The sequence below is a fragment of the Galeopterus variegatus genome, unplaced genomic scaffold, assembly GCF_000696425.1.
Source record: "Galeopterus variegatus unplaced genomic scaffold, G_variegatus-3.0.2 Scaffold343, whole genome shotgun sequence".
NCBI classification, from domain to species: Eukaryota; Metazoa; Chordata; class Mammalia; order Dermoptera; family Cynocephalidae; genus Galeopterus; species Galeopterus variegatus.
In genome coordinates, this window is record NW_007726454.1 from 486,059 (window position 1) to 512,360 (window position 26,302).

The window sequence follows — 26,302 nt, forward strand, 5'->3', positions numbered from 1 at the left end:
GAACCTGTGGCCTTGGTGCTATCAGCACCACACTCTCCCGAGTGAGCCACGGGCCGGCCCTACAAATCCTATTTTGTCACTGACTTTAAAACAAGTGCTATCAAATATTTTTTACGAACACCTACAGTAACAAATATCTTTTACATTGCAACCCAGGACAATATGTATATATAAATATATAACTGAAGCAAAAGTTCCACAAATAAATAGTTACCCTTACAGCAGTACACAACATACTCTGGTATTTTTTATTCTATTTCCTTTTTTAAAATGCTGCTCTCAACCAATTAAATTGATTTCATGAACACAAATAAGCTATAATTCATGTTTGTAAACCATTGTATGAAAGATACACTTGACCTAAAAAAAAAAATTTTCACTTCTAAGTGAACGGGAACTAGAACAGCTAAAGGTAATTTTTCCCCCACCCCTTCTCTAACCTGTAGCAGTCAATGATTATATAAAGTCCTTCTCACACAATATACACAGCATTACCTCAAAGCAAGACAATAATCTCTTGTAGGTAGGTAAGACTCTAGGCACATTCTTTTCTCCAAAACTGACCACATAGACCAGATGAACATCCATATATGCATGTGTGTGTATGTGCATAAGCACATGCACATACGCATACACGCACATGCATACACACACACACACACACACACATTTCCTACGCCTAAATGAAAGCCACATCCTTCAGCAGTTAGAAGGAATATCATCAGTCTGTACAGTGAACTTCTGTGCAACAAATACCATCTGACATGGCTGCCACTTAATACATGTTCGTTGAAAGAAAAAATATACGAAAGGATGATGGGGTCATTGCCTGAAGGGCTCACCTTCCTCTTCGCTTCTCTTTACTTGAAAAAAAAAAAAAAGGGCATTTCTTGTTGTGGTTCTCAAAAAAAAAAAAAAAACTAGACTAAATACATTTATCCTCCTCTCTGACTTTTGGGACCTCCTTTCCCAAGTATCACTATGCAGCCCACCCGGTATTCCTCCTTCAGCCTTGCTGCCTCCATGAGACCTTCTTCTTAATTGCTTCAATTTTTCACATGTATTCTACAACAAGCTGAGTTCTATCTAGTCTATATAAAGGCTAAGCAGCATACTAAATGACCATTTAAAAATATGGTCTTGACAATTTTCCAAATATTCAATCATTATACAATGAACATATACACATAAATTCCTAGCAGTACCTATTAACTGCCTAGTATATCACTTAACAATTCTGCAACTGTTAAAACAGCCATAAAATCTCGATGGCTTAAAATAATGATTTACTTTTTGCTTACGCAACATTTCAGGTGTTGGAAAGACAAGAGAGGCTCTGTTCTCCATTGTCCATAGTCAGGGACACAGAACACTGAGCCTCCAACCCCTGGACCCCTCACTGTAGCAGGAAGAAGGATTTATCTTGAGCCATCATAAACCTGCTCTTAACTTTTACCTGGAAGTAAACACTTTTCTTCTGCTCATATTTCACTGATTAAATGGAAATCACACAGCAACAAATAACTATAAGAGGGCAGGGAAGTATAATTTTACCATATGGACAGAGGAAGAGAACCAGCAAAACTGCTGATCAATACTTATAACTATTTATATTCTTCTTGGACTAGAGAAGAATTCTAATTATGACCTTTAACGTTAATAGTAGTTTTCATCTAGGGCCAGTCCGTGGCTCACTTGCGAGAGTGTGGTGCTAACAACACCAAGTCAAGGGTTAAGATCCCCTTACCAGTCATCTTTTAAAAAAAAAACAAAAATAAAAAATAATAGTTTTCGTCTAGAAGGAGGAAATACAAATGATTTTTTTCTTCTTTCTACTTTCACATTTTTTCAAATTTTCTACAATGTGTACATTCATTATTTCTATAATACAATTGAAAACATATATATATTTTAAAGAATGATATCCAGCTATATCCACGGTTGCTAACACATACTCCACAGGTTGGAATCACAGTAAAAAATCTAACCTAGAAGTTATAGTAATTACAATCTTTATCCAAGGCACAGTTGCTTTTTCTAATGTTGTGATAGTAGTCATGTCTGATTTCAACCTAAGATGTCATAAATTTCTAATTTAGTTAAACATTAAGGATGGTAACACCCCCACACTGTGGTATTAATGTAGATAAGATACAGTACTATTCAAAAATATGAAAGGTTCTATCTTCCATTTGCTAAATGTTACCATTTCTAATTTTATATAAGGAAATGGTATGATATATGAATATCTTACAGAATAAAAGGCCGTACAAGAATCTCAATACAGAGATACCTCCCCAACTCCTGTTATTTCTTGGCTACTAGTCAGTTGATGGTATTTATAATAATGCTATCACTGTCCTATATGAGTTATCTTGCAAATATACTTACATACTACTTATTTTCATAAAAGACCACCAAAAACCTTAAGAAACCTATTCTTTCTCTACAAGAAAATTTTTTTAAACCATGTTTCTTAGCATTTAGTTTTCCAACCTAAAAATATGAGTACTCATGCTTCCTTTTTTTGGTGGATAAATTATTGTTAATGTGTCCCTCTTGACATACAGTATGAATACACTAAAACAGTCTTTTTTTTTTTTTTTTTCTTTTTTGTCTTTTTTCGTGTCCGGCAATGGATCGCAACCCTCAGTGTCGCGCCCATACCGGACCGGGACCAGCAACGGGATCGCAACCCTCGGTGTTGCACCCGTACCTCGCTCAGCCAGTGAACGGGAACTGGTCTGTATGTGGGATCCGAACCCTCGGCGGGAGCGCCGCCGCGCTACCAAGCGGCGCACTGTAGCAGTGCGCCACCAGGCCGGCCCTGCACTAAAACAGTCTTAAGCAATGCTACTAACCTAAATATAATGGCATCCTTAAACTCTTTATTTTGGAGAACACTCCCTTGTCAAAAAGAGTAAACTTACAGCACTTATGTCATAAAATAATTGGTTCAAATATTAATAAATGTTATTTCCAAACCTGGTATGCCAAAGTAATAACTTATTTTGAAATATACAAAGCAAAGCTTTAAAAGTATGCAGGAAGGGCCGGCCCGGTGGCGCACTGCTACAGTGCGCCGCTTGGGAGCGCGGCGGCGCTCCCGCCGAGGGTTCGGATCCCACATAAAGACCGGTTCCCGCTCACTGGCTGAGCGAGGTGCAGGCGCAACACCGAGGGTTGCGATCCCGTTGCCAGTCCGGTCCGGTACGGGCGCGACACTGAGGGTTGCGATCCGTTGCTGGGCACGAAAAAAAAAAAAAAAGTATGCAGGAAAATGAAAAAAATCCACAAGACTTTAATTCATTTCAAGAGAAAATAAGGAGTTGTTAGCATAAGCTATAAACACTTCCGTCTCTGACATTAATGAATTAAAACATGCTGAGACTCAAATAATTTATCTCTATTTTAATTATTGGCTTATTCATTTGTAAAGAAAACACTGTTTTATTGGATTAATGGCTTCAGACATATGATTTATTCTGTGATAAATATTCTTATTTCTTTGATTAAGGATAGCACATTTTCCTTAGGTGTCTTAAAGTTATTCACATATATATGTACTGAATATAAACATTTCAGAAAATGAAATAAAATAGCTACTTTACAGTTAGAAGACTACTGACCTTAATAGAAACTCAGGTTTTCTGAAACCTCCTTGGAATTTTAATTATAAAAATCAAGTGGAAATAAATTATTTTCTATGACATTTGTATTACATGAATAATTTTCTATCTTAAATTCATACAAATAATTTTCCTACCCAGGTCTGTTACTTGTCGATCAAATGGGCAACGGATTGCTCTTCCATGAAGAGGGAGGCGGGTAAGACAGTCATGACAGACTGTGTGGCCACAAAGCAGAAGGCGAGGAACTTTGTCTCCTTGCAAAGAAAACACATCTTCACAAACTCCACACTCTAACACCTAATATTTGAAAAGGAAACGTGCTCTTTAAATGATTTTAAAAGCATACATATTGCAGGTTTTAAAAAAATCTTACCTAACATATTGACTCAACCATGTTATTTTATTTCTCCATGAAAAAAAAAATTGTCTAGGTTGTAAACCTTAAATCACTTATTAGTCATTCTATCTGACAGATATTATATCATGATTATATATGTATATGATATATGATAATTATATATCATAGTGAAACCTCCTTGAAATACTAAGTGTCATGGACCAAGATAACATTGTAAATTAACACCATCCTTATTTTTTGAAAATTATGATGACTCACTGCATCTGAAACTGTAACAACAATATATGATTCTACTGAAGCTGGGTTCTTAAGCAATTTCTCTGCAACTACCCAACCCCAATAAACAAACCATCATTAATTTCAACAAAAATAATCTAAAATATTATTGTGTTAGTGCTGGAATGACAATTATTTTTGTAAATGATAAAGAACTTGTTAAGGAAAGATTACATGCAATTTTCAAGTATCTTCTAGTATAAATTTACATCAAACAATATAAAGGTAAAAAAGCAATCACCTTAGACTTAAATTTCAATTCCCATTCTCAATTAATAAATACGACCTGGGTTAGAAAATACTTTGTCTATCTAGTTCCAACTACAGGTATATGAATTGTCCAAGGCCACACAGTCAGTCAAAAGAAAGGCTTTAAGAATCAACATATTCTGATTCTCAGGTCCATGAGTTTACCTCATGTCTAGAAGTTTATGTTTATAAATAGTCAACAAACTGTACTTATAGCAATGAAGCACTTTCAATGCTTTTATTTCTAAGTATTTACGTAGTGTTTCACAATTTCAATTAATTTTTTAAAATACTCACATCAAACTACTCAATTGTACCCCAAACTCCTGTGTTTGCCAGTCAAGATCTACTGCAATCTGGCTCCTGTCCTATTGCTTCACTGCCACACCCTTCAGACCCCATGCTTCAACTATATCAAACAGCTTATAGTTCCCAGAACATGGCAAACTGCTTCATGCCACTTTCTTTATGCTAATGCTGAGGAAACAGCTAAACAAACATTTTCCTACTGGATCCTTTTTTTACATTAATAAACCAACAAATTATTAAATAACCTTATCTCTCAGGTCTAACCAGAAGTCAGTCCAACTGAAATGACCACACTGTCCTTTGGGTCCCCACGTACTTTGGATAAGTGTCTACCATAACACCCCAAACACTTCAATACCTTTATTAGCTTTCAGCCCTGTTTTTTCCTGTTAGACCAAAGGGCCCACAGGATATAAAGTCCAACAAAATAAAAATTTAAAAACAATTCAGCCCCACCATCAAACACACAAGGTAAAAAACAGAAAACTGAGAGTAGAAATAAGACTAAATCCATTATGATTTTAAAATTTACTCTGCAATTAACTTGTACTTGGTGCTTGAGATGCAAATATCTTTCACTATAAATAAACTGATAATTAATCCATAATTGTCTCGTATCCCAGCACAGTTCAAAAGAAACTTAAGTGTAACATAATTCATAGAAAAGGAAATGAAAACAACTGTTTAAATACATGAGAAGATGTTCAACTTAACTCACTACCATACATTGTTGAGCGGAAGCAGACACTCTCATACATTGCTGATTGCTGCAAAATGTTTATTGAGTTATACAACCTCTGTGAAAGGCAATTTGGCAATTCTTATCAGAAGTTTAAATAACTCAGTAATTCCAGTTGCAGGAATTTATCTTACAAATATATCCGATATGTATGACAAGATCTATGTTATTCCTTACAGCACAATTTGTATTAGCAAAAAATTGAAAACAAAGTAAATATATATTAATATTAGACTGTAAAGTAAATTATGACATTCATATACTGTAAAACTATGTAGGCTAATGAGAAAGACTTAGGAAGTTTTTTTATATACACACACACAGAATGATTTCCTATGAATAAAGCAAAGTGAAAAATAATAAATAGGATATATTCATTTTTGCATAAAGGTGGGGAAAGAAAGAGAGCAAATATTTTCATATATTGTTATATAAGTGTAATATCTTTCTGGAAGGATACAGTATAGGAAACAATAACAGTGGAACAAAGATTCCCTAAGAGAAACGGAAACAGGTAAGAACAGCTACTCATAATTTATATCTATTATACACATACACACACATTTCAACTTATCCTACACATTAAAAAAAGGGAAGATGGCTTTCTGCTGAAGATGGTGGAATAGACAGTCCCCAGCATCACTCTCTCCCAGAAATCAACCAATTTACTACTACAAAAAAGCAACTTCAGCCAAGCTGGGGCCTCTAGAGCTCAGGAGAAGAGGAGGAGAGACCTACAGAATGCATGAAGGCTGGAGAAGCCATGATGATAGAAAAAACTGCTCTGACTGTTTTGTATGGTGGCTGCTTTAAGGCTGGAGCTGCTGTGCCTTTCGAATGAAGTTACGTGGAGGCGGCAGGGGAAAAGAGGGCCTTGGTGGCCCCCAGGCCAGCAAGACCACTAACAGGGTTCCCCTGGACCCACATAGGAGCAAGGAGCCACAACAGCTGGAAAAAAGAGCAATTCAGAGGCCGGTGAGTCATCGCAAGGGACTGGTGCACAGCGGGTCCCATGGGAAGTGTTTGCAGCACGGGCAGTGGGGGAGACGGGCCCACCCGGGGAACACTGGGGCACAGCAAGGATAGCTGACTAGCACCCCAATCAGCATAGGACCACTCAGAGGAGACTGGTCAGAAATATAGAATTGCATGGGATGCAGTTTGATGAAAAGACTCAGGCCCAGATCAGAGTTTTTACACAACCCAGGTGCACCAGGTCTCTGGAGAGCCAGAAGTACCTATAAAGTCAACCATTAAAACCTGAGCTGCACAGAAAGCCTTCCCTAGGAAATCAGCAGCAAAGCAGCAATTTAGCTAAACCACACATCTCAAGTACTGGTCCTCACAAGAAGATCCCCAACTTTAGAGGTAAGCAAAGGACAAAAAATTAGTTCTGGTCCAGGCACACCAACAGCACTTCAGGGCCTCCCCCCCCAACCGGGACCTGAGGCCTGCAGCCAGGGACCGAACACCCCTCCCACAACCAGGCACACCACCAGTGCCAAGAAGCATGCTAAAAACATCACCTCCATGTGGGTGGCCCACCACAGCCACCACAATAACCACAGCTGCTGCAAAAGCTGCTAGATGCCACAACCACCACACAGATGGTCTGCCAGCCACTGGAGTACACTGACACAAGGAGAGTCACCAGCAGAGACCAAAGAAAAGAAAAGGATGTCTCTCTCCACAAAGCCCATTCCAGAGTGACAGAAGAAGCATCTGCTCCATGATAATACTGGGGGACCTGAACACACCTCTCAACATTGGACAGATCATCTGGGCAACAAATCAACAGAGTAACCATTACTCTTTCAGGAGATAAGAAATCGGGGTTATCAGAGGTGGGGGGGAGGGCGAGGGGGATAGGGAGAGATTGGACAAGGGGCATAAAGAATAAATACGATTTGTAACAATATATATGCTAGTAATATTGGTTTGATCAACATGTCAATGTTGAACCCCAAAAATATGTATAATCAATTATGATTCAATAAAAATTTCTTTTAAAAAAGGAAAGGTAAGTTTCTTCATCACCTTCAATTAAATACAGAAAAAAAATCACAATAATTTAGATATTATAAAATAAATGCAACATTTTTATAAATGCTCACTATTGTGATACTAAAATATTTCTTTTAAAAAAGGAAAGGTAAGTTTCTTCATCACCTTCAATTAAATACAGAAAAAAAAATCACAATAATTTAGATATTATAAAATAAATGCAACATTTTTATAAATGCTCACTATTGTGATACTAAAATTAAACTTTATTTATGACAATGAACTCCAAAGAACCAAACTGAAAATTTATTTAGTTCACTCATATCTTATATCTCTGACCCCAGCACTATACAAGAGAACTTGCTGATATTGCAACCATTGTTTTTTTCAAAAAGCACTAGTGAAATTCCACTGATTAGTAAACCAAACAGGGGTCCAAAAATAAAATTACTATTTTCCATGAACTTGGTAAATAATAGAACAAAACATTCTTTCCTCACTATCTATGAATAGGAATTGTGGATAACAACATAAGAAATTAAGTCCTAGATTGCAAAAAAGCTCTTAATTTTACACTTAACAGATATGCCAAAAAAAAAAGCTTCAAATTTACTACTTGTCAATCAAATTTTAATAAACCAGACCACATTTTGAAAGGACTAAGGCAGCTCATAAAGCAACAGAAATTTGCTGTGATTCATTTAAGTGTAAATAATTTCACACTATCAGATTTCTGTCTTTGCTTTTCCTAATGATGAAAACCCTGTCATATCAACTTCTTCATTAAGCAAGAGACCAGTTTACACAGTATTACCATTATATACTCCAACCTTTGCCATCCAGTGAATACTTGCTTTTATTTATGAAATGACAACGAAGTTTTTTTCTAATTTATGCCACTATACTTATTACAAATTATGGAACGAAGATCTTCTCAAAAAGGATATCTTATTGCACAGCTCAGGAACATTTTATTTGTTAAGATGAAAATGAATGAAATGAGTCTCTACTAATTTGCTTTGGTTCACTTTTGAGATTGTAAGGCAAACAGGGTAACAAAAATAGAAACAGCAATGACATCCATTCCAATTGTGGGGAAAAAAACTTAAACTTTGAGTTCATTCACAAAATAATCTGCAGGTATTCTCTACTTAGCAAAAGCACAATTTAACAAATGAAATTGTAACCATACATTGTGCCTAAAAATGAGAGGTCCTCTGCATCTCAGATATGTTGTGTACCTTCAGGATAACTTCATTAATATATAAAGGTCAACTGAATCAACCACCACCAATATTGACTGATACTAAGTTGTGGGCAGAAATGTCTCATCTGCTGTCATATAAACCAGTATGAGGTGAAAAATCATAGGTGCCTCTTATTCAAGATGTTAAAAGAACTTCACATATCTTGGTTCAGTGGTTCTCAATCATGGATCTACATTAAAATCATTTCTGAGAATTTAAAAGTATATACTGATGTCAACCTAATCAGAATTGGAAAAGGAGTGCATCAGTAGTTTTTAAAAAGTCCTCAGTGATCCTAATATGTAGCCAGGAACAAGAATTACCAATCTCTTAGATTACAGATGACCCTGAAAGTTACTCTAGAAACCACTGCAATCAGTTCTCCCTTCCAGATCTTTCTGTATATCCAGTGGAAGGAAAAAATGAATTTCATACATTTCAATTGATTTTCCTAGTAAATGCATTTTGGAACATTTATACATGATAGAATCTAAAACTTCAAGCATAGGGCAATTCATAATGCCCAACTATGCTGCAGTTGGAGACTTCTCAACAATACTGGTAGGCTGTACTAAGAGGAGAGGGGGCAGCTCAACCAATAATAAATGTCTGATTATAGAAGTAGTGCAACAGTAAACAGTAGACTTCAGAACCAGTCAGCCCTGGGCTCTGCCACACGCTGTGTTAACCTAAACCTGGGTTTCCTCCCCTGTAAAAATGGGAATTAACATCTACCTCATAAGTAAATATTAACGTGCTAAATCACCTAACATAGTACCTGCCGATTATAATGGTTCGATTTAATTAAAATAAGTTAATTAATGCCCGTTGAGCCTAACTAACTGAATCGGGGGACCTGGGGAAAGACCCTATCGGTCCAGGTCACTCCCACAGGCCCACAAGCTCATTTTCACAAACGTTCCCGTTGTCGACGCTAACACTTGGCATGAGCAGAAGACCAGGCAACTGCAGGGCAGCGGGGATAAAGGTCGCGGAGGCGAGGTGGAGACTGGTAAAGTCGAGAGGGGCCCAAAGGCCGCGCATCCCGCCCATCCAAGCCTAGGCCGCGGCGATGCCGCCAGGACTCCAGGATGAACCGAAGGGAGGCCGATGGTGAAGAACAGAGCACGCAAGGTCCCTCACCTTCACCACAGCCGTCCCCCGGGTGCCCTGCCGACCACTGTCTAGTCCCGCTCCAGGCTTGTTTACAACCAGGGAAGCCATCCTGGGAGGAGCAGCGCCGCAAACGCAGCCGTCAAAGCCTTCAGCTGAGAGGCGAGGTGGAGCCACCTACCCACAGGCTTCGGCGCACGACAATGACGCACGCGCGCGGCGCGACTCGGGGCGGTGCTCGGCCGACCTCTTCCTTCCTCCCCCGTCTGGCCTTGGCTGTTTGACTGCACAGCTTCGTGCAGAGGCATTTTGTTATTTTTATTGTTAAAAAGTCTGCAACTGATGGAAGAAAAAAGTCAAAATTAAAGTTGTGGGGTGAAACTCCCGGTCCTACAGTGATTTCTCCACTGCAACTGTAAACCAGCGCGGGTGGGAATGGTGAAGGCGGGGGCGGGGAGCGGAACAACCTCCATCTCCCTGCATACAATGAGATTTTTGTAGAAACTACAAGTCCCAGCATGCCACCCTCTTTCTCGTTTTCACTCGGGCAATGTAGGCATTTGGGAAGCCGTGTGTTGTTACCAAGTAGTGGTTTTTTGAGGTCGCGATGTGGGATTGTAGATACGAAACAGTATCTTATGCATAAGTCTCTCAGACACAGGAATGGCTTTGGTCAAAAGAGTCCTAAAAAGACGTAGTAAAAGGAGAATTTAAGGTGTTACCAGCAGAGTGAAGCTGTTGGGAGTGCGTTTGACGCCCGATCTTCCCAAACGCGCGCATTTGTATTTTCTTCCGGGCCGGGTTGAACCTCTTCAGGCCCCGTAGGCAGTGGGTGAAAAGTGCCCGTCAAAATGGAAGTGAATGTCCCCAAACAGGAGCACCTGCTGGCGTTGAAAGGTAAGTTTTTGCGAACCTGAGTCCCCTTATTCTACTTTCTTCCCTTCTCACTGTTTCTCGAAGCTTCTGCCGCATAGACCTAGCCTCTGGGATGTAGGCCTCCTTCGTAACACCCAATGCTCGCCCTCCTGCTTTGTCTTTTGGTGCCCAGCTTGACGAAGCGATTTCTCCTCTTTGCTTTTTAGGTTTAAGAGCCCCTTTCTAGAATGAAATAGGTACCTGGTAAATCACTTTCTCTGCTCTATGCTGCTGCGCTCACCAGATTTTAGCCGTAGAAGCTAACGTCCCGACCCTACCAGGGAGATCTCTATGAACCGGGACGAATTATAGCGGGCATCTATCCTTCTATCTCTTGTCTCTTCGTGTGTCACTGACGAGGTCACCAGACTTCAGCTTCATCTGTAAAATAAGTATTGCATGACAACAGCGCCAAGGATTTAGCAATACACAGAAGTACAATATATAACTTAGATCTTAGAAAATATACTGTAGCTTACTTCAAAGTATTGTGTCTGCGGAAAATATGTCCAGAATCTCATGTCAACTTTCATTTCCTGTATACGGCAATTTTGAGTAAGTTTGATGACTTATTTAGATCATTATGTGGAAAAACACAGGACAGATTTTTCTGTAATTCTTGTTGCAAAGTATTGTGTCTGCGGAAAATATGTCCAGAATCTCATGTCAACTTTCATTTCCTGTATATGGCAATTTTGAGTAAGTTTGATGACTTATTTAGATCATTATGTGGAAAAACACAGGACAGATTTTTCTGTAATTCTTGTTGTTTTCTGAAAACAAAAATGTTTTCAGCTTTATTTCATCTGTTTTCTAGTACAAATGAACTTATTTCTTGGGTGCTCTAATATATGGTTAATAATGCCTTCTTGGACTGTGCTGAGGAAATGGTCAATAGACATTTGAATTCAGTTGAATTTTGCACTTACTTTGCTTATGACATCCATTTTGAGGTCCTCCTTATACCTCCGTTGTGACGTAGGCATCAAACATTCCAGAAGCTCAGCATTCCCATTTGTAACATAGAATCATACACTGATAGTTCGAGTTATCTATATAGAACTCTGTCTATAGAACTAAGAAAGTTTGCAATGTGAAGTAATATATTGATGGGACCTGTAAGTTTAGCCTAATCAAATGCTCTAGATTTGGGGTGATTATTCGTAGAGAAAATGGAAAAGAAGAAAAGGAACTAATTGGCATGTTCTATCTCTCAATCTCACATCAAGTAAGTGGAAAAGATACTACTTATCACTCACTTGATGTTAAGCAACTTTTCCAAGATCACATATCTACTAAAGTGATTGAGACAATATTTCAACACGAGGATTGCCTACCTCTTTCCAAGATGCCATGTTGCCTCCTAATGAATGAAACAGCATTTTCAGAGATCATTCCCTTGCAGAATACTTTGAGAATTTGGAAAAATTCTATTACTGCTAGGTGTGATTTTATACAAATTAGAAGCTATTAAAAAGTTAGATTCCTTTGATATGGACTCTGCCACAGGGGATTTTTAGTTTTCTGTTATTCTTTATTTTCCAAAGCAGAAAATAACCTAGGAAAGAGTATTTAAGCAGCCTGAAGGGACAAGTGCTTTAAAATTCACTGATAGTTTCAGCTTTATTAAACCTCTTTGGTACCTTTCTTCCCCCGTTGTCCTAGTTAATCAAGAATTTTCACAAGTTTTAATTCTACTGATGTTGAATGCCATATATATCAATTTAAATGGTAATTTAAGTTTACTTTCTTATTTTAATATGTAAGGTGTTAAGGTAATATCTTGTTACTCTTGAAAAGACAAAATTTTTATTTAAAAGGAGCTCTCACAACAGTTGACCCATGTGTATAACAATGAATAAATTCAGACAACAGTGAAAGAATTCTCAATCCCATATCTTACAATGTGAAAATGTAAGGAAGTGGGAAGGGAAAAAAAGGGCATTATTAATTCCTGAAAGAATATATTATCACATATTTAGATCCATGTTAAAAGTTAGGGATATAAAGGATCACAGTCATTTGTGAATTTGAGAGTTGTCAAATCTGTTAGTGGCCATTAACAGTAGATAAAAAGAATTACTATGAGATTAGCTATTTCTTCTGACTCTTCAGAATCAGGCAGCGGTTCTTTTGTGACATCATGACAGTCTCCACAATCATGCAATCAATGGGAGAACGCTCATCATGTAGTTTTCTAATGATTTCTGGAGAGAAGGGATTTATTATTATTTTCTACAGTACATAGGATATGAAAGAGCCTGTCTTATGGCTCTTACAACTTTGGGCCTGGTTAGGAAGTCTAACTTGCAGATCCTTGAAGGCTCCATTCTTGAGCCTGTGTGTTGTATGATGGAACTTATCAATGACTTAATTTGAGACAACTTGAGAACTTATGTGTTCCAAGGGAAAAAAAGTTTAGACTTGTTGTTTCTCCAACCAACAAAGAATTCAGGAGCCATGATACTAGAGTCTCAATACTGCTTAAGTGCCCTGGTTATACAGAGAAGACTTTGACACAAAACCAGTTCCTAGCCTGGTTAAAATGCAAAGTTAAACCATATTCATGTTTTTAACATTTATACTGTGAATGAGATAAAATCATTAAGTATTCTATTTATATATTTGGTGAAAATTATATGATTTTAAACTATAAAATTATTAATTTTCTTCCAAATAGATCAAAAATTACAATGATATCACTGTCCTCAGTTCAGATGTCTCAAATTTTTAAATATTACATTTTTTGTTATCTTCATATAAATCCAGTACAAATTCAATCACCATTTTACTCTTTGTTTCTGCTATAGTGTTAGGACTATTATTGCTTGATACATTAATGTTTATACTAACAAGCTCTTTATATCTGTTAAACATGGAGACTACTAGCATTTCAAGACTACAAGTGATCTTATTGGGCATCTAATTCAGATCTCTTATTTCGGTTAGAGAAAGATTTTCAAGTTTTCAGATTACATTCACATTTACCAATAGCACATTGGTAAAATATCATACTAGGATTGGTTTTTGATTTTTGTTTTTCCTTTTCTCAAGCTATCCCTACCATATCTTATTCTTTGCAATACTTCCACTTTAGGTCCTGTTTCCCTCTGATTTGGCAAGAGAGACAATCTTGTAATAATTACTTGCATTCTAGCTCTAAAGAGTTCAGCTAAGAAATTTTCTCTTCATTAAGAGTAACTGGATCACTGCAGAATGACTACTGAAGTAATATTACATTATCGAGCATATGAGAGCGATCCCACACAACTGCCAGAAATTGCAGAAAAAATAATTCAAGACTTCCCTACCCGTCCACTATCAAGATTTATTCCTTGGTTTCCACATGATGGGTCCAAACTTCCACTCAAACCTAAAAGATCACCACCTGTGATTTCTGGAGAAGCAGCTGAAGATATGAAACAGTGCTTAACCATTTCAGAACATGATGTTAAATCACAGAATTATGATTGCACAGTAGATCTATTGGATTTTCAACCTAGTTTGAAAAAGCAGCACTTAATCCAGTCACACACACTGAATGAACAGACTAATTCTGGAAATCCGGATAAACAGTCAGAAAAACAAAACCGGCACAAGAGGAGGTCTTGGAGTGTTTCAGTTCCCAGCAATAATTGTACTGAAAAGATTTTTCCTTTGTCTAAAAAATTGCAAGATATTTTAAAGGCACTAAATTTGCACTCATTTTATAGAGGAAGGTGGACAATAGAACACACTACTTGTAACAACCAAACTCTGGAAGACATTTGGGCAAAACTCAATCAAATTATCAGGCACAATGAACTTCCATCTTGTAATGCTACAATTCAGAGACATTTAGGCCAAATATGGGTGTTCTGTGATGTTATGTACTGTGAGTATGTTGGAAATCTTCTTAAAGGAAGATTGGCTCTTACTGGAAAAATTAATTTATTTGTCCATAAATATGGTGTTATTTTTAGTATGTAATGAATTCCACTGATTGTGAAAAAGAATATTCTGAAAGAATTGAGTATGGACTGAAATATTGAGATGAATAATTTTTTTACTGGTTTTTAATAATGACTTTATTTTTTTATGTGACCTTTTAATATAGCCTATTTATTTTTAACATTGTGGGAAAATAATTGTGTGATAATATGTGTACAGTTTGTGTCCCAAAAATGAGTAAGTATCAGGTGAATTCCTAAGCAGGTCAATTAAGTCAAGAACTTTCTGGATTCCACTTATTAGCAGCCTTATTTAAAATAAATTGTGATAAATTATTGTTTATACTGAATTTGAAGGTAAAATGTTCTGTTCCCTTTATTCTGTTACTTTTCTAGTGATTGAATTAGATATTCCTATTAAGGTGAATAGTTTGGATTTTGGTGGATCCCTAAAATCTAGTTTTACTGTATTTTTTCTTTACTCACCTGAAGTGTAATGTTTTAAATAAAACTAAAAACTATCCTATCAGGAATGCTATTCAGGTGGCATGAATGTAGTTCAAAGTGGGAGACCAACCCAGCTTCTTAATGTTATTTCCAAAGATATGTATAACAGTTGATATGTTGTTTTGAAAAAAAGGTACAAAAAGTTTAATTTGCTAAAGACCATATTGTATCCTTAAAGCTATAACCTGTTTTGAAGGAAAGTATCAACTGTGGATAAGATATCAAATTATTCTTCATTATTCCAAGTTTTGTAATAGCCTTATAAGCATGTACTTATTTAACAAATTTAAATGCCTTCCTTGTTCTGGGTGCTAGGATATAGTAGGGAAGGACACAAACACGAACCCAGCTCTTAGAGCTTACATGGGGTTACAATTAAGTCAAACCAGCTCCCTGAGGAAAAACAGTAAGACTGTACTCATTAGGAAGGCAGAGACATGTTTGCCTTGTAGCACAGCGCCTGGCATGGAAGGAGCTCAATAATATAGAAAATTTGCTTTTGGAGGGATTCTTCATAGCCTGAGCTGGCTAAGGTTGCTTAAAATATAAGCCCACTAATTTTTTTTTTTTTTTTTTTTTTGGCGGCTGGGTCTGAACCCTTGACTTTGGTGTTATCAGTACCACACCAAATGAGTTAACTGGCCAGCCTTTTGGGGGGATTCTTCATAGCCGGGGCTGGCTAAGGTTGCTTAAAATATAAGCCCCCTATTTTTTTTTTTTTTTTTTTTTTGGCGGCTGGGTCTGAACCCTTGACTTTGGTGTTATCAGTACCACACCAAATGAGTTAACTGGCCAGCCCTCCCACTGACTTTTAACTAAATAGATAATCTTTTCCTAATAGGTTTCACTCTATTCAAACACTGTTTTGTTTTGTTTTTAATTATTTCTAGTACCTTTTTACTGTCTCAAATGAGACTCTTGTCTAGAAAATAATCATCATGTGCATGAATGCTTACAAAACTCATTGCCTGAAAAAACACTGGGGATTAGGGGAGTTTTCAAGGCAACTTCAGTAGTAATTCCTTTTGGTTAATCTTCTTACTCTTCAAGACTGCTGGAGAAACATCAAGGAGTTATTCAGTATTACCAGTGAGCTTGTAAATAAGAATTGGTTGATATTATTAGGCAGTCATAAAAGGTGCATTTGACTTTTGTGGTTCAAATCTTATTTATCACAAGGTTGCTAATCAAGGGTTAAAAGTTAGGTAATCAAAACTTTTTAAGGTACAATTTTATTATTTTCAAAAGGTACAGTCAGGTCTTGAGATTCTTATGAGCAGTATTTAAGTCTAAAAATCACAAATTAAAAAGAGTTTTGTCTTCATATGTGGCAGATTTAAATTTTTCTAATTTATATATATTGCTTTGTACCCCTCTGAGAAACAATAAAATTCAAATCTGGGAAACTGAAGATTGAGTTTTATTTCAAATAGTGCCATGATCTTAAAAAAAGAAAAGATTTGTTTCTTGTCTACGTGGACAATACCTAAGAAGTAATCAAGGCCTAAGAATTTAGATAGAATCCACTGTTACTTCTTTGAAGCCAAAATTTTTAGAGTATTTAGAACCTTAGGACTGGTGGTTCTATCTAGCACTAGCTAATAGTAGGGCCCAGCAATATTTCTGTGTTCCACTGTTAAGTCATAGACATGGAAGTAAACTGGGGAAACAAAGAAATGTATATAGGAGAGTAAATCTGTGAAGGCATTTAGTAAAATACCATCAGTATTTACTCTCTAGGAAAGTGGCAGCAGGACCATATTTATTTTTCCATGACAAGCTGTCTACCTTCAAATAAATGTTAAAGTCAAATTGAAAGGAAAAAAGATAAGATATGAAGGGCATCCAAATTGTGAGGTTTTTTTACTTTTATTCTAATTATAGATGAATCTAACCTCATTTGTCAACTTATCAAATAACTTAAAGACTATTTTTTAAAAATTTTCCAAGGTAAGTTTCTGCATAGTGATTCACTTTGACTTAATGTGCTCCACATGCCAAAAATTCAAGGTTCATAAACCTAAAATATCTTCAGGGACTTGACAGGTAAAGCTATAGAATGTCATAAGGTTTCTGAAGCTGAAGAAGATTCTACCTAAATTTTAGTATTCTGGCCAACCACAATGTCTTTGCAAGTTGAACTTGGCCCAGTCACTGTTTTGTCACCTCTAGCCAGTCTTCGTCTTAATTTACTGAAGATTTGTAAATTTTTATTAATAAGATTTTCAATGAAAACAGTGTTCTGTGATTCATAAATGAAACGTGTTCTGTGATTCCACTGATAGTGCCCCTAGACATGGTGTCTCTAGTACTAACTGCAATGTGTGTAGCAAATATTTGGCACTCAAAAATCACATATTTTTTCCTCTTAATTTAGGAGACTGAAATGGGTAACTTTTTTGACCAAGAACCTGTTGAACTTTTATTTTTTTATTGTACTTTTATTTTTTTTTTTTGTGACCGGTAAGGGGATCACAACCCTTGGCTTGGTGTCGCTAGCACCGCGCTCAGCCAGTGAGCGCACCGGCCATCCCTATATAGGATCCGAACCCGCGGGCCTCAGCGCTTCCATCGCCGCACTCTCCCGAGTGAGCCACGGGGTCGGCTGGAACCTGTTGAACTTTTAAGACTGAATACGAAGTCACTGTTTAATAACCAGTGCTTTCTTATTGTTCTGTTGGTTTTTTATTTAAACCTTGTTTTTATAGGTACTTGCTCTGTTCCAGCTAAAATTACATTTAATTTTTTTTTTCCTTTTTGTCTTTTTTCGTGACTGGTAACGGGATCGCAACCCTCAGTGTCGTGCCCGTACCACGACCAGCAACAGGATCGCAACCCTCGGTGTCGCACCCGCACCGCGCTCAACCAGTGAGCGGACCGGTCTCTATATGGGATCTGAACCCTCGGCGGGAGCGCCGCCACACTCCCAAGCGCCACACTCTACCGAGTGCGCCACCGGGCTGGCCCTACATTTAATTTTTGAGGTCCATTAATTCACTATAAGACAGGAAATATTCAGTTTGACCGGTCTCTATATGGGATCCGAACCCTCGGCGGGAGCGCCGCCACACTCCCAAGCGCCACACTCTACCGAGTGCGCCACCGGGCTGGCCCTACATTTAATTTTTGAGGTCCATTAATTCACTATAAGACAGGAAATATTCAGTTTTAAATCTGTACTTGATATTGGCATATTTCAGATTGTCCTCTAGACAACTGTCGTGAAACCCTAGTTGATTTAAAAGTTCAAGGAATGAGATAGGTTATGTCACTAACTTGGCTTTCTCAGTTTTATTTTATTTTATTTTATTTTTATTTATTTATTTTTTTTGTCTTTCGTCTTTTTTCCGTGTCCGGCAACGGATCGCCACCCTCAGTGTTGCCCCCGCACCGGACCGGGGACCGGCAACGGGATCGCAACCCTCGGTGTTGCTCCCACGCCTCGCTCAGCCAGTGAGCGGGAACCGGTCTGTATGTGGGATCCGAACCCTCGGGCGGGAGCGCCGCCGCGCTTCCCAAGCAGCGCACTATCCAGTGCGCCACCGGGCCGGCCCCCTCAGTTTTATTTTTAATGGAGGGTTGTTCCTTACCCATCTCGCACCATCTCATCCCCTACTGCACCATCGGAATAAGGAAAAGCTAAGATTTATAGGACTTTTGTACATAATGGAAATTTGAGCCTGTAAGAAGCAAATAAATTGGCTACCTGTTTTGGGTGAACTCAGTGGCACTTTTTTTTTAGCTAAGATTTATAGGACTTTTGTACATAATGGAAATTTGAGCCTGTAAGAAGCAAATAAATTAGCTACCTGTTTGGGGTGAACTCAGTGGCACTTTTTTTTTAAAAGTGTTTCAGAATTCCCTTGAGAGTGTATTTCCTCATTATATGTTAAGATTTGGTTTGTTAAGAAAATGAAAAAAAGTATTAATGGGAAAAAAATAGAGGACGCCAATTGGTGTTAAAGGTGAGCTTAGAATCTTAGATGTTTAAATTGGGAGAAACTGCCTCCTGTATATGGCTTTAAGGGTACCTTTTTATCCCCTTCAGGTTCTACTTAATTTTAATCTGTTTTCCTAGTTAAAAATAAGAGGAAGGTTGGAGATACCTCCCCAACCACTTCACGCTCACATAATTGATATGTAGCTGGTTAATACTCTGGGATAGAATCCTACTTGGGATGTTTCTGATAAGATGACATTCCAGGTTTATGACCCTAGGCTTATAATTAATAATTATTATAGAGAATTATTTTTCAATGGGGTGAAATCACCTGGGTTAAAATCTAGGTTCTGCCACTTATCTGGTATATAATCCTTTGTATGCAAATTACCTTCTTCAGACACTGCCAGTACCATATCTGTGTAAGGGGGATGATACCAATCCTGTGTAGTAGTTATGAGAATTAAATGTGTTTAATTAACACATTTGAAGTGTTTTAATTAACACTTATTAAGTGTTTAGCATAATGCCTGCCACTAGTCAATACTCAGTAAATGCTAGCTATAGAAAATGACTTGAGAAATTTTAAGGTTAGCATTATTGACTATTTCAATAGCCATCTACTTAAACATAACAGGTAGATGGTCTCAATTCATGAAACTTAGACCTTTAAAATAACGCCAGTTACTTGGAGACTTTGGTGAAGTGCTAATTCATTTATTCAGCAAATATGTTTAGAATATACTACATGCCAGAACCTGTGTCAAGCACAGATACAGAACTGAATGTAGTACATAAGAACTTAAACTTCATGGAGTTTGGGAAGGAGTGTTATAAACAGACAACTAAATAACTACAGTTCATGATAAATAGAAAATACTGTGAGAGAAACATGGTGGCTTTTCTTTTCTGAGAAAGGTGACATTAAGCTGAGACAAGGATGAGAAAGGCACTGAATTTGATATGAATGCTATAGCTAGTTTAATTAGTGGCTAGGCGATACAACCTCCTGCTGAACACCACTTATATGAGTCACAAATGTGACTTGACCATTGAGGACTATAGTCTCTAAAGTTTTTTGTTTTGATTTGAATGAATACTTCTAATAGAGTATGAAGAAGTAGTCTTCTGTGATTCATTTTCTGAAAAATTTTACAAGTTTGTATGATTTTTAATTTTATGTTTTTGTCTATTTTGATGTGGTCAAATAACAATCTTTAGAAATAATTGAAAAAGTGTGGATCCAAGTGCAGTGGTATTTACAACTGATTGATTACAGCCAGTTACAGATTTCTTTGTTCCTTCACACCCACTGCTTCACTTGACTAGCCTTTAAAAAAAAAAAAGATTTTTTTTAAAAAATTAGAATGTCACACTTGGCTCCCCCCGTGGTAATGGGGAGAGAGAGAAGATCTCGGGACCTCAGATTGGCCTCACAGTGGCTTTTCTTTCCTTGAGGGGTGCAACAAGCCTGGTTGGGGTAGGTAAGGGGGGGCAGGTAGAAAAAGAAAAAAAATTACAATGCCATACACTCAGTAGACTAGATTTAACAAATATTCACATTCACTTTTTCTGGCTTTCTGTGGCCTACTTTTTGTCTACTTAACCATTTGACCATATGCAATTTATTTGATATTTGAAATAAATTTGTAAATCAAATTTTATCTTTCCCAGATAGCAAACCAATTGTCTTAACACCTTTTTTTTTGTCTTTTTTCATGTCCGGCAACGGATCGCAACCCTCAGTGTCGCGCCCGTACCGGACCGGGACCGGCAACGGGATCGCAACCCTCGGTGTTGCTCCCACACCTCGCTCAGCCAGTGAGCGGGAACCGGTCTGCATGCGGGATCCGAACCCTCGGCGGGAGCGCCGCCGCGCTCCCAAGCGGCGCACTGTAGCAGTGCGCCACCGGGCCGGCCCTTAACACCTTTTAATGAATAATCCGTTTCCTTTTTGTTGACTTTTTTTTTCTACATCCCAATCCTTTTTTTAAATAACTAATGTGTTTGTATGGGCTTCTGTTAATAATAAGCCAGTTAGTTGATTTTATGGACTTAAATATGTTTTAATATATAGTAAATCCAGTTCTTTCTCATTTTTTCCTATTAATTTTCTTAGCTTATTTTCATTTATCATGTATTTGTTATTCTAGATAAACTTTGGACACATTTTGTCATGTTCCAAAAACACATCTTAGTTTTGGTTGGAATTATATAAACCTATACATTAACTGATATTTTCATAATTTCTGCATAGAACTAATATTACTTAAAGGGATACTTACTGAGCTTCCAGTGATCCTTTCGGCATAAAATTATTGCTTCATATTAAAAATAATGCATCATCTAAACTTCTTTACCTGCCAGACTAATATTGGTTAATATTTTGTTGATATTGTTAATAGTGAAGTCACTCAGGATTGTTTATTTATCGATTTATTTTTTCTTTAATTTTTTTTTTTTTTTTTTTTTCTTTTAAAGAAGATGATGGTAAGGGGATCTCTACCCTTGGCTTGGTGTTGTCAGCACCATGCTCAGCCAGTGAGACAACCGGCCATCCCTATATAGGATCCAAACCCATGGCCTTGGTGTTATCAGCACTGCACTCTCCCGAGTGAGCCATGGGCCGGCCCTAGGATTGTTTTTTTTAAAGCCTGTGCTCCAAATATATCTTCAACTTCAAAATTATTCTATTTTCCAGCTTTTCTATAATGAGTATGTATTATATCTGCATTTAATTTTTATAACTCATAGTTTTTAAATAAAAGCAAAATTGTTCTTTTTTCTCATATATGAAATTCTTTTTGTTACATACTAACATCTGTAGTAAATCATTGATGTGTGATAATATTAGGAAGTATTTAATACTGTCTTTAGTTTAGGAAATATTTAGGTTGTATTTTATATTAGTATAAAATTGATGAATACCATACTCTGGGCTTGAGAATTTTAGCCCAAAGCAATATTAATGTTGTTTTGCTTACTTTCTTAATTCACAGTGATGCGGTTGACTAAGCCTACTTTATTCACCAATATTCCAGTAACATGTGAAGAAAAAGACTTACCTGGTATGTGTGGCACATGCTTGACTCTATTTACACCTAGGGAAAAGTTGAAACCTTAGGAATTGGAATTACATTACCTTGGAATAAGCCTAGCTTGCCAATTTTACACTAACTCTTTTATGTGTTCTTTGTTGCTTATTTTTGTACTGTGTGAATGGTGACCACCTGAGTAACAGGTTTTACTTATAATCTACAAGTCAAGATACTGTTGATATCCTGTGGCAATAAGAGACTTTTATTTTAAGTAATGATGCATATATTCATAACATTGTTAAAAGCATCTTTATCTTTAAATGTTCCATCAATGTATGTATTACCATTCCTTTTATTTAGAGTTATATTAGGGCTTTCTATAATAAATGTTATATCTAATGACCTACATTTTTTTCTTCCTAAAGTGTTCATTCTCTGTGAGATCAGAATTTTTTTGACATGCCTTTTTGGTATTAAAGATTAGAAATCAGATTTTTTTAAATGTAATTTTTGTCGAGATTATTTTTTAAAATATCCCTCCCAGCAGTTTTTTATGTAAGTAAAACTTATTTAAAAGGTAGATGTTTGAATTTTATGTTTTTCTCTTGCTGCAGGAGATCTCTTTAACCAATTGATGAGAGATGATCCCTCAACTGTAAATGGTGCAGAAATTTTAATGTTAGGAGAAATGTTGACTTTGCCACAAAATTTTGGGTAAGAATGATATATTCACATAAGAAATGCAGCAATCCCTGAAAACCATTACAAATCGTGTTTTCAAAAAATAATTATGGAATGGGAAAATTTCTTGATACATTTAAGTAGTAAAAAAGTTTTTAAAATTATACTGTGTGATTCTGGTTTTATTTAAATGAAAAGATATGTACCAAAATAAAATGTTAACAGTGGTTCCTAGGATGATATAATTTTAACTTTCTTCTTTAGATGTTATTTTATATATATATATTTTTTTCTTTCTTTTTTTTTTTTTTTTAAAGATGACTGGTAAGGGGATCTTACCCCTTGGCTTGGTGTTGTCAGTGTGATTCTGGTTTTATTTAAATGAAAAGATATGTACCAAAATAAAATGTTAACAGTGGTTCCTAGGATGATATAATTTTAACTTTCTTCTTTAGATGTTATTTTATATATATATATTTTTTTCTTTCTTTTTTTTTTTTTTTTAAAGATGACTGGTAAGGGGATCTTACCCCTTGGCTTGGTGTTGTCAGTGCCACACTCAGCCAGTGAGCTAACCGGCCATCCCTATATAGGATCCAAACCCGTGGCCTTGGTGTTATCAGCACTGCATTCTCCCTAGTGAGCCACAGGCCGGCCCTAGATCTTATTATATTTTTTAATGGTCATGTATTCCTTTCATTTTTACTAATTTAAATGTCTTATTCAGAGGCAGGTCTCTTTTTCAGGCTGATAGCCCTCTCCCAACATGTTATCAGACTTAGGAACTCTAAATTTGTTATTTCTTCACTTGTTCTTAGCTATTCTTGTATTCTAGATTATTAATGAGTTAGAAGGCCCAGCTTCCACCCTGATTGCACCTGAGAGAATTTGAGAAAAAAATGAATTTTTCAGTAGTCATTGACTAGTCATTGACTAGTCATTGACTAGTTTCTTGAAACTTGGAAATAAATTCATGTAAAAAGAATAAAACTATATAAAGTAAACCCATTGGTCATTTTTATTAGAATAACTTAGAAAAATGAAATATATGGTAAAAATACTCCAAAATCCATAACTTGTATCTCTTTTAAATTCAGGGCATAAGTTATTTCAAAAATGGAAACTTTGTTTTTTCTAGCCTATCCAAATACAAATCTTAAGACTCTTAGCATAGATCTAATTTCAGTGACTGTTGTTTCTAGGGAGATGTGCAGTAGTCGAGGACCAAGATACATCATGTTTTATAGATTACATCCATATTTGAATTTCACTAGGTAATGAATGAGCAGCCTAGTGTAAACAAAGGAATGTTGAAGTAGTATTTCACCTGATCTCTATCCTTTAGTAAATTTTTCTCCATTTGAAGTTCTTAGTGATATTCAAACAGAATATTAATTATAAAACCTGAATGGATTTCTGCCTAAAATTTATTCTATTTCACAGGAACATATTTTTGGGAGAGACCTTTTCCAGTTATATCAGTGTTCATAATGATAGCAATCAAGTTGTAAAAGATATATTGGTTAAAGTAAGTAACATTCTTGTTTGGGATATATTCTATTTCTTTAATCATATTTCTGTTATGTTTTTGAAACTTTATTAAAATGCATGTCTGATACTGGAATTTTTAATTATCATTAACAAGCATTAATAAGCTCCTAAAGGTATAAAATATTATGATAGGCATAGAAACATTGTTCCTTATCCTCAGGTTTGATGGCTTGGGTTAGAAAATGTACTAGTCAAAGGTAAATAACAGTTTAAGTTTTTGTTAGTATGTGATTAACATAATAAGCATTGAAAGAGGAAAGATCACAGGGGATTGTTATCAATCAGGAAGGTTTACTTGGAGGAGAAGGAATACAAGAGGATCTTGAAAGAATGGTACAATACAGAGAAAAAAGCAAGAGGGACATAGTAATCAGAGGCAGAGACGGATACACAATGGGTTTTCTTTTTAGATTTTTCTTTAAAACTTTTTGGTTATACATATTTATGGGGTACAGAGTTGATTATCAGTATTTGTGTACATTATGTGATGATCAAATCAATATTGTTAACATGTTCATCATTACAAATCATAATTACTTTTTGTGTGCCTTACCCAATTACTATCTATCTCCCTCCCCTTCCTCCTTTCCCACCTCGAGTAACTATAGGTCTGTTCTTTCCTTCTGAAAGTTCAACATTTTATTTACATAACTGTGTTCTTATAGCAGTGAACAGAATTCACTTGATGAGAGTAGGTAAGATGGTAGAGATGTGTAGCAGCCATACAGTGGGGCCTCTTGAAAGCCAGGCTAAGGTTTTAGCTTTTTAAAAATTATTTTTAAAACAGTTGGCAGTCAGTGGAGACTTTTTGAGCATTGGTATTCACACTTTGTGTTAGGAAGACTGAAATGAACACATTGTATGGGGATGATTTGTAGAAAATGGACCAGTAAGAAGACTCTTCAAGTAGTTTAGAAATCAAGATAGAATATGCTAACTCAATTAACAACATGAAATTTATTGAAAAAGGAAAGGGCTTAAAAGAATTCACTGTAGGTGGGGGAGAAGTTGTTGTCAAAGATATCTTCAAGTGGTGAGTTTAGTCATTGGAGCATTGCCAAAAGGAGAGGCTAATTAGAATAAATTTGAAGATGACCATAGAGCTTTAGAATTGAAAAGGACCTCAGAGAGCAGAGATTCCAAATTTCAACTTGCAGAAACCAGATGCACACCTGTGCATACATGTACATACATTTGTCATATATAGATAGGGTCTCTGCCTTCATTAGATTAGGAGTTAGCAAACCACAGCCTGCAATCCAAATTTGGTCCATTGCCTGTTTTTCTAAGGCTTTCAAACTAAGAATAGTTTTTACATTTTCAAATGATTTGAAAAGAAACAAAACAGTATTTCGTGACATGTGAAAACTATATGAAATTCAAATTTCAATGTCCATAAATAAAGTTTTATTGACACTCAGCCACACTCATTTGCTTATGTATTTTGTGTGGCTGATTTCCAGCTAAAATGGCAGGGTTATGTAGTTGCAACATAGACTTGTATGCCCTATGAAACCTGAAATATTTGTTATATGACCTTTTTTTTTTTTTTAAAGATGACCGGTAAGGGGATCTTAACCCTTGACCTGGTGTTGTCAGCACCACACTCACCCAATGAGCTAACCGGTCATCCCTATATGGGATCCGAACCCAGGGCCTTGGTGTTATCAGCACCGCACTCTCCCAAGTGAGCCACGGGCCGGCCCGTTATATGACCTTTTAAAGAAAAAGTTTGCAGATCTCTACATTCAATTATGAAAAGATCTGACTTCCAGATTTTTGAAAGCTTACCTTTTTTTTTTTTTTTTTTTTTT

The 26,302-nt window shown here is 36.5% G+C and overlaps 3 protein-coding genes across 4 annotated transcripts in view; 2 read left to right on the top strand and 1 right to left on the bottom strand.

Annotated features, from left to right (window-relative positions):
• The window catches only part of TRIM23 (tripartite motif containing 23), a 42,180-nt gene extending 32,081 nt beyond the window's left edge, over nt 1–10,099 (bottom strand). Inside the window, exons 1-2 of the mRNA XM_008567766.1 lie at nt 9,958–10,099; nt 3,767–3,929 (exon numbers count right to left, since the gene is read on the bottom strand). Coding sequence (XP_008565988.1) covers nt 3,767–3,929; nt 9,958–10,038 — 244 coding nt within the window. The 5' untranslated portion in view covers nt 10,039–10,099. The remainder of the gene's footprint in view (nt 1–3,766; nt 3,930–9,957) is intronic.
• Nucleotides 10,100–10,505: 406 nt separating this feature from the next.
• Nucleotides 10,506–26,302, top strand: part of TRAPPC13 (trafficking protein particle complex 13) — a 43,138-nt gene continuing 27,341 nt past the window's right edge. For both annotated transcript variants that reach the window (XM_008567768.1, XM_008567769.1), the window contains exons 1-4: nt 10,506–10,824; nt 22,218–22,286; nt 22,871–22,970; nt 24,381–24,465. In XM_008567768.1, the coding sequence (XP_008565990.1) occupies nt 10,779–10,824; nt 22,218–22,286; nt 22,871–22,970; nt 24,381–24,465 (300 nt within the window). In that variant the 5' untranslated portion in view covers nt 10,506–10,778. The remainder of the gene's footprint in view (nt 10,825–22,217; nt 22,287–22,870; nt 22,971–24,380; nt 24,466–26,302) is intronic.
• Nucleotides 13,901–14,811, top strand: LOC103586477. The gene has a single exon (XM_008567767.1). It carries the CDS (start codon nt 14,059–14,061, stop codon nt 14,809–14,811), a length of 753 nt encoding a protein of 250 aa, XP_008565989.1. The 5' UTR covers nt 13,901–14,058.

What these genes read in the sequence shown, in the direction of transcription:
- LOC103586477 (XM_008567767.1), top strand. Translation starts at nt 14,059, where the DNA reads ATGACTACTGAAGTAATATTACATTATCGAGCATATGAGAGCGATCCC.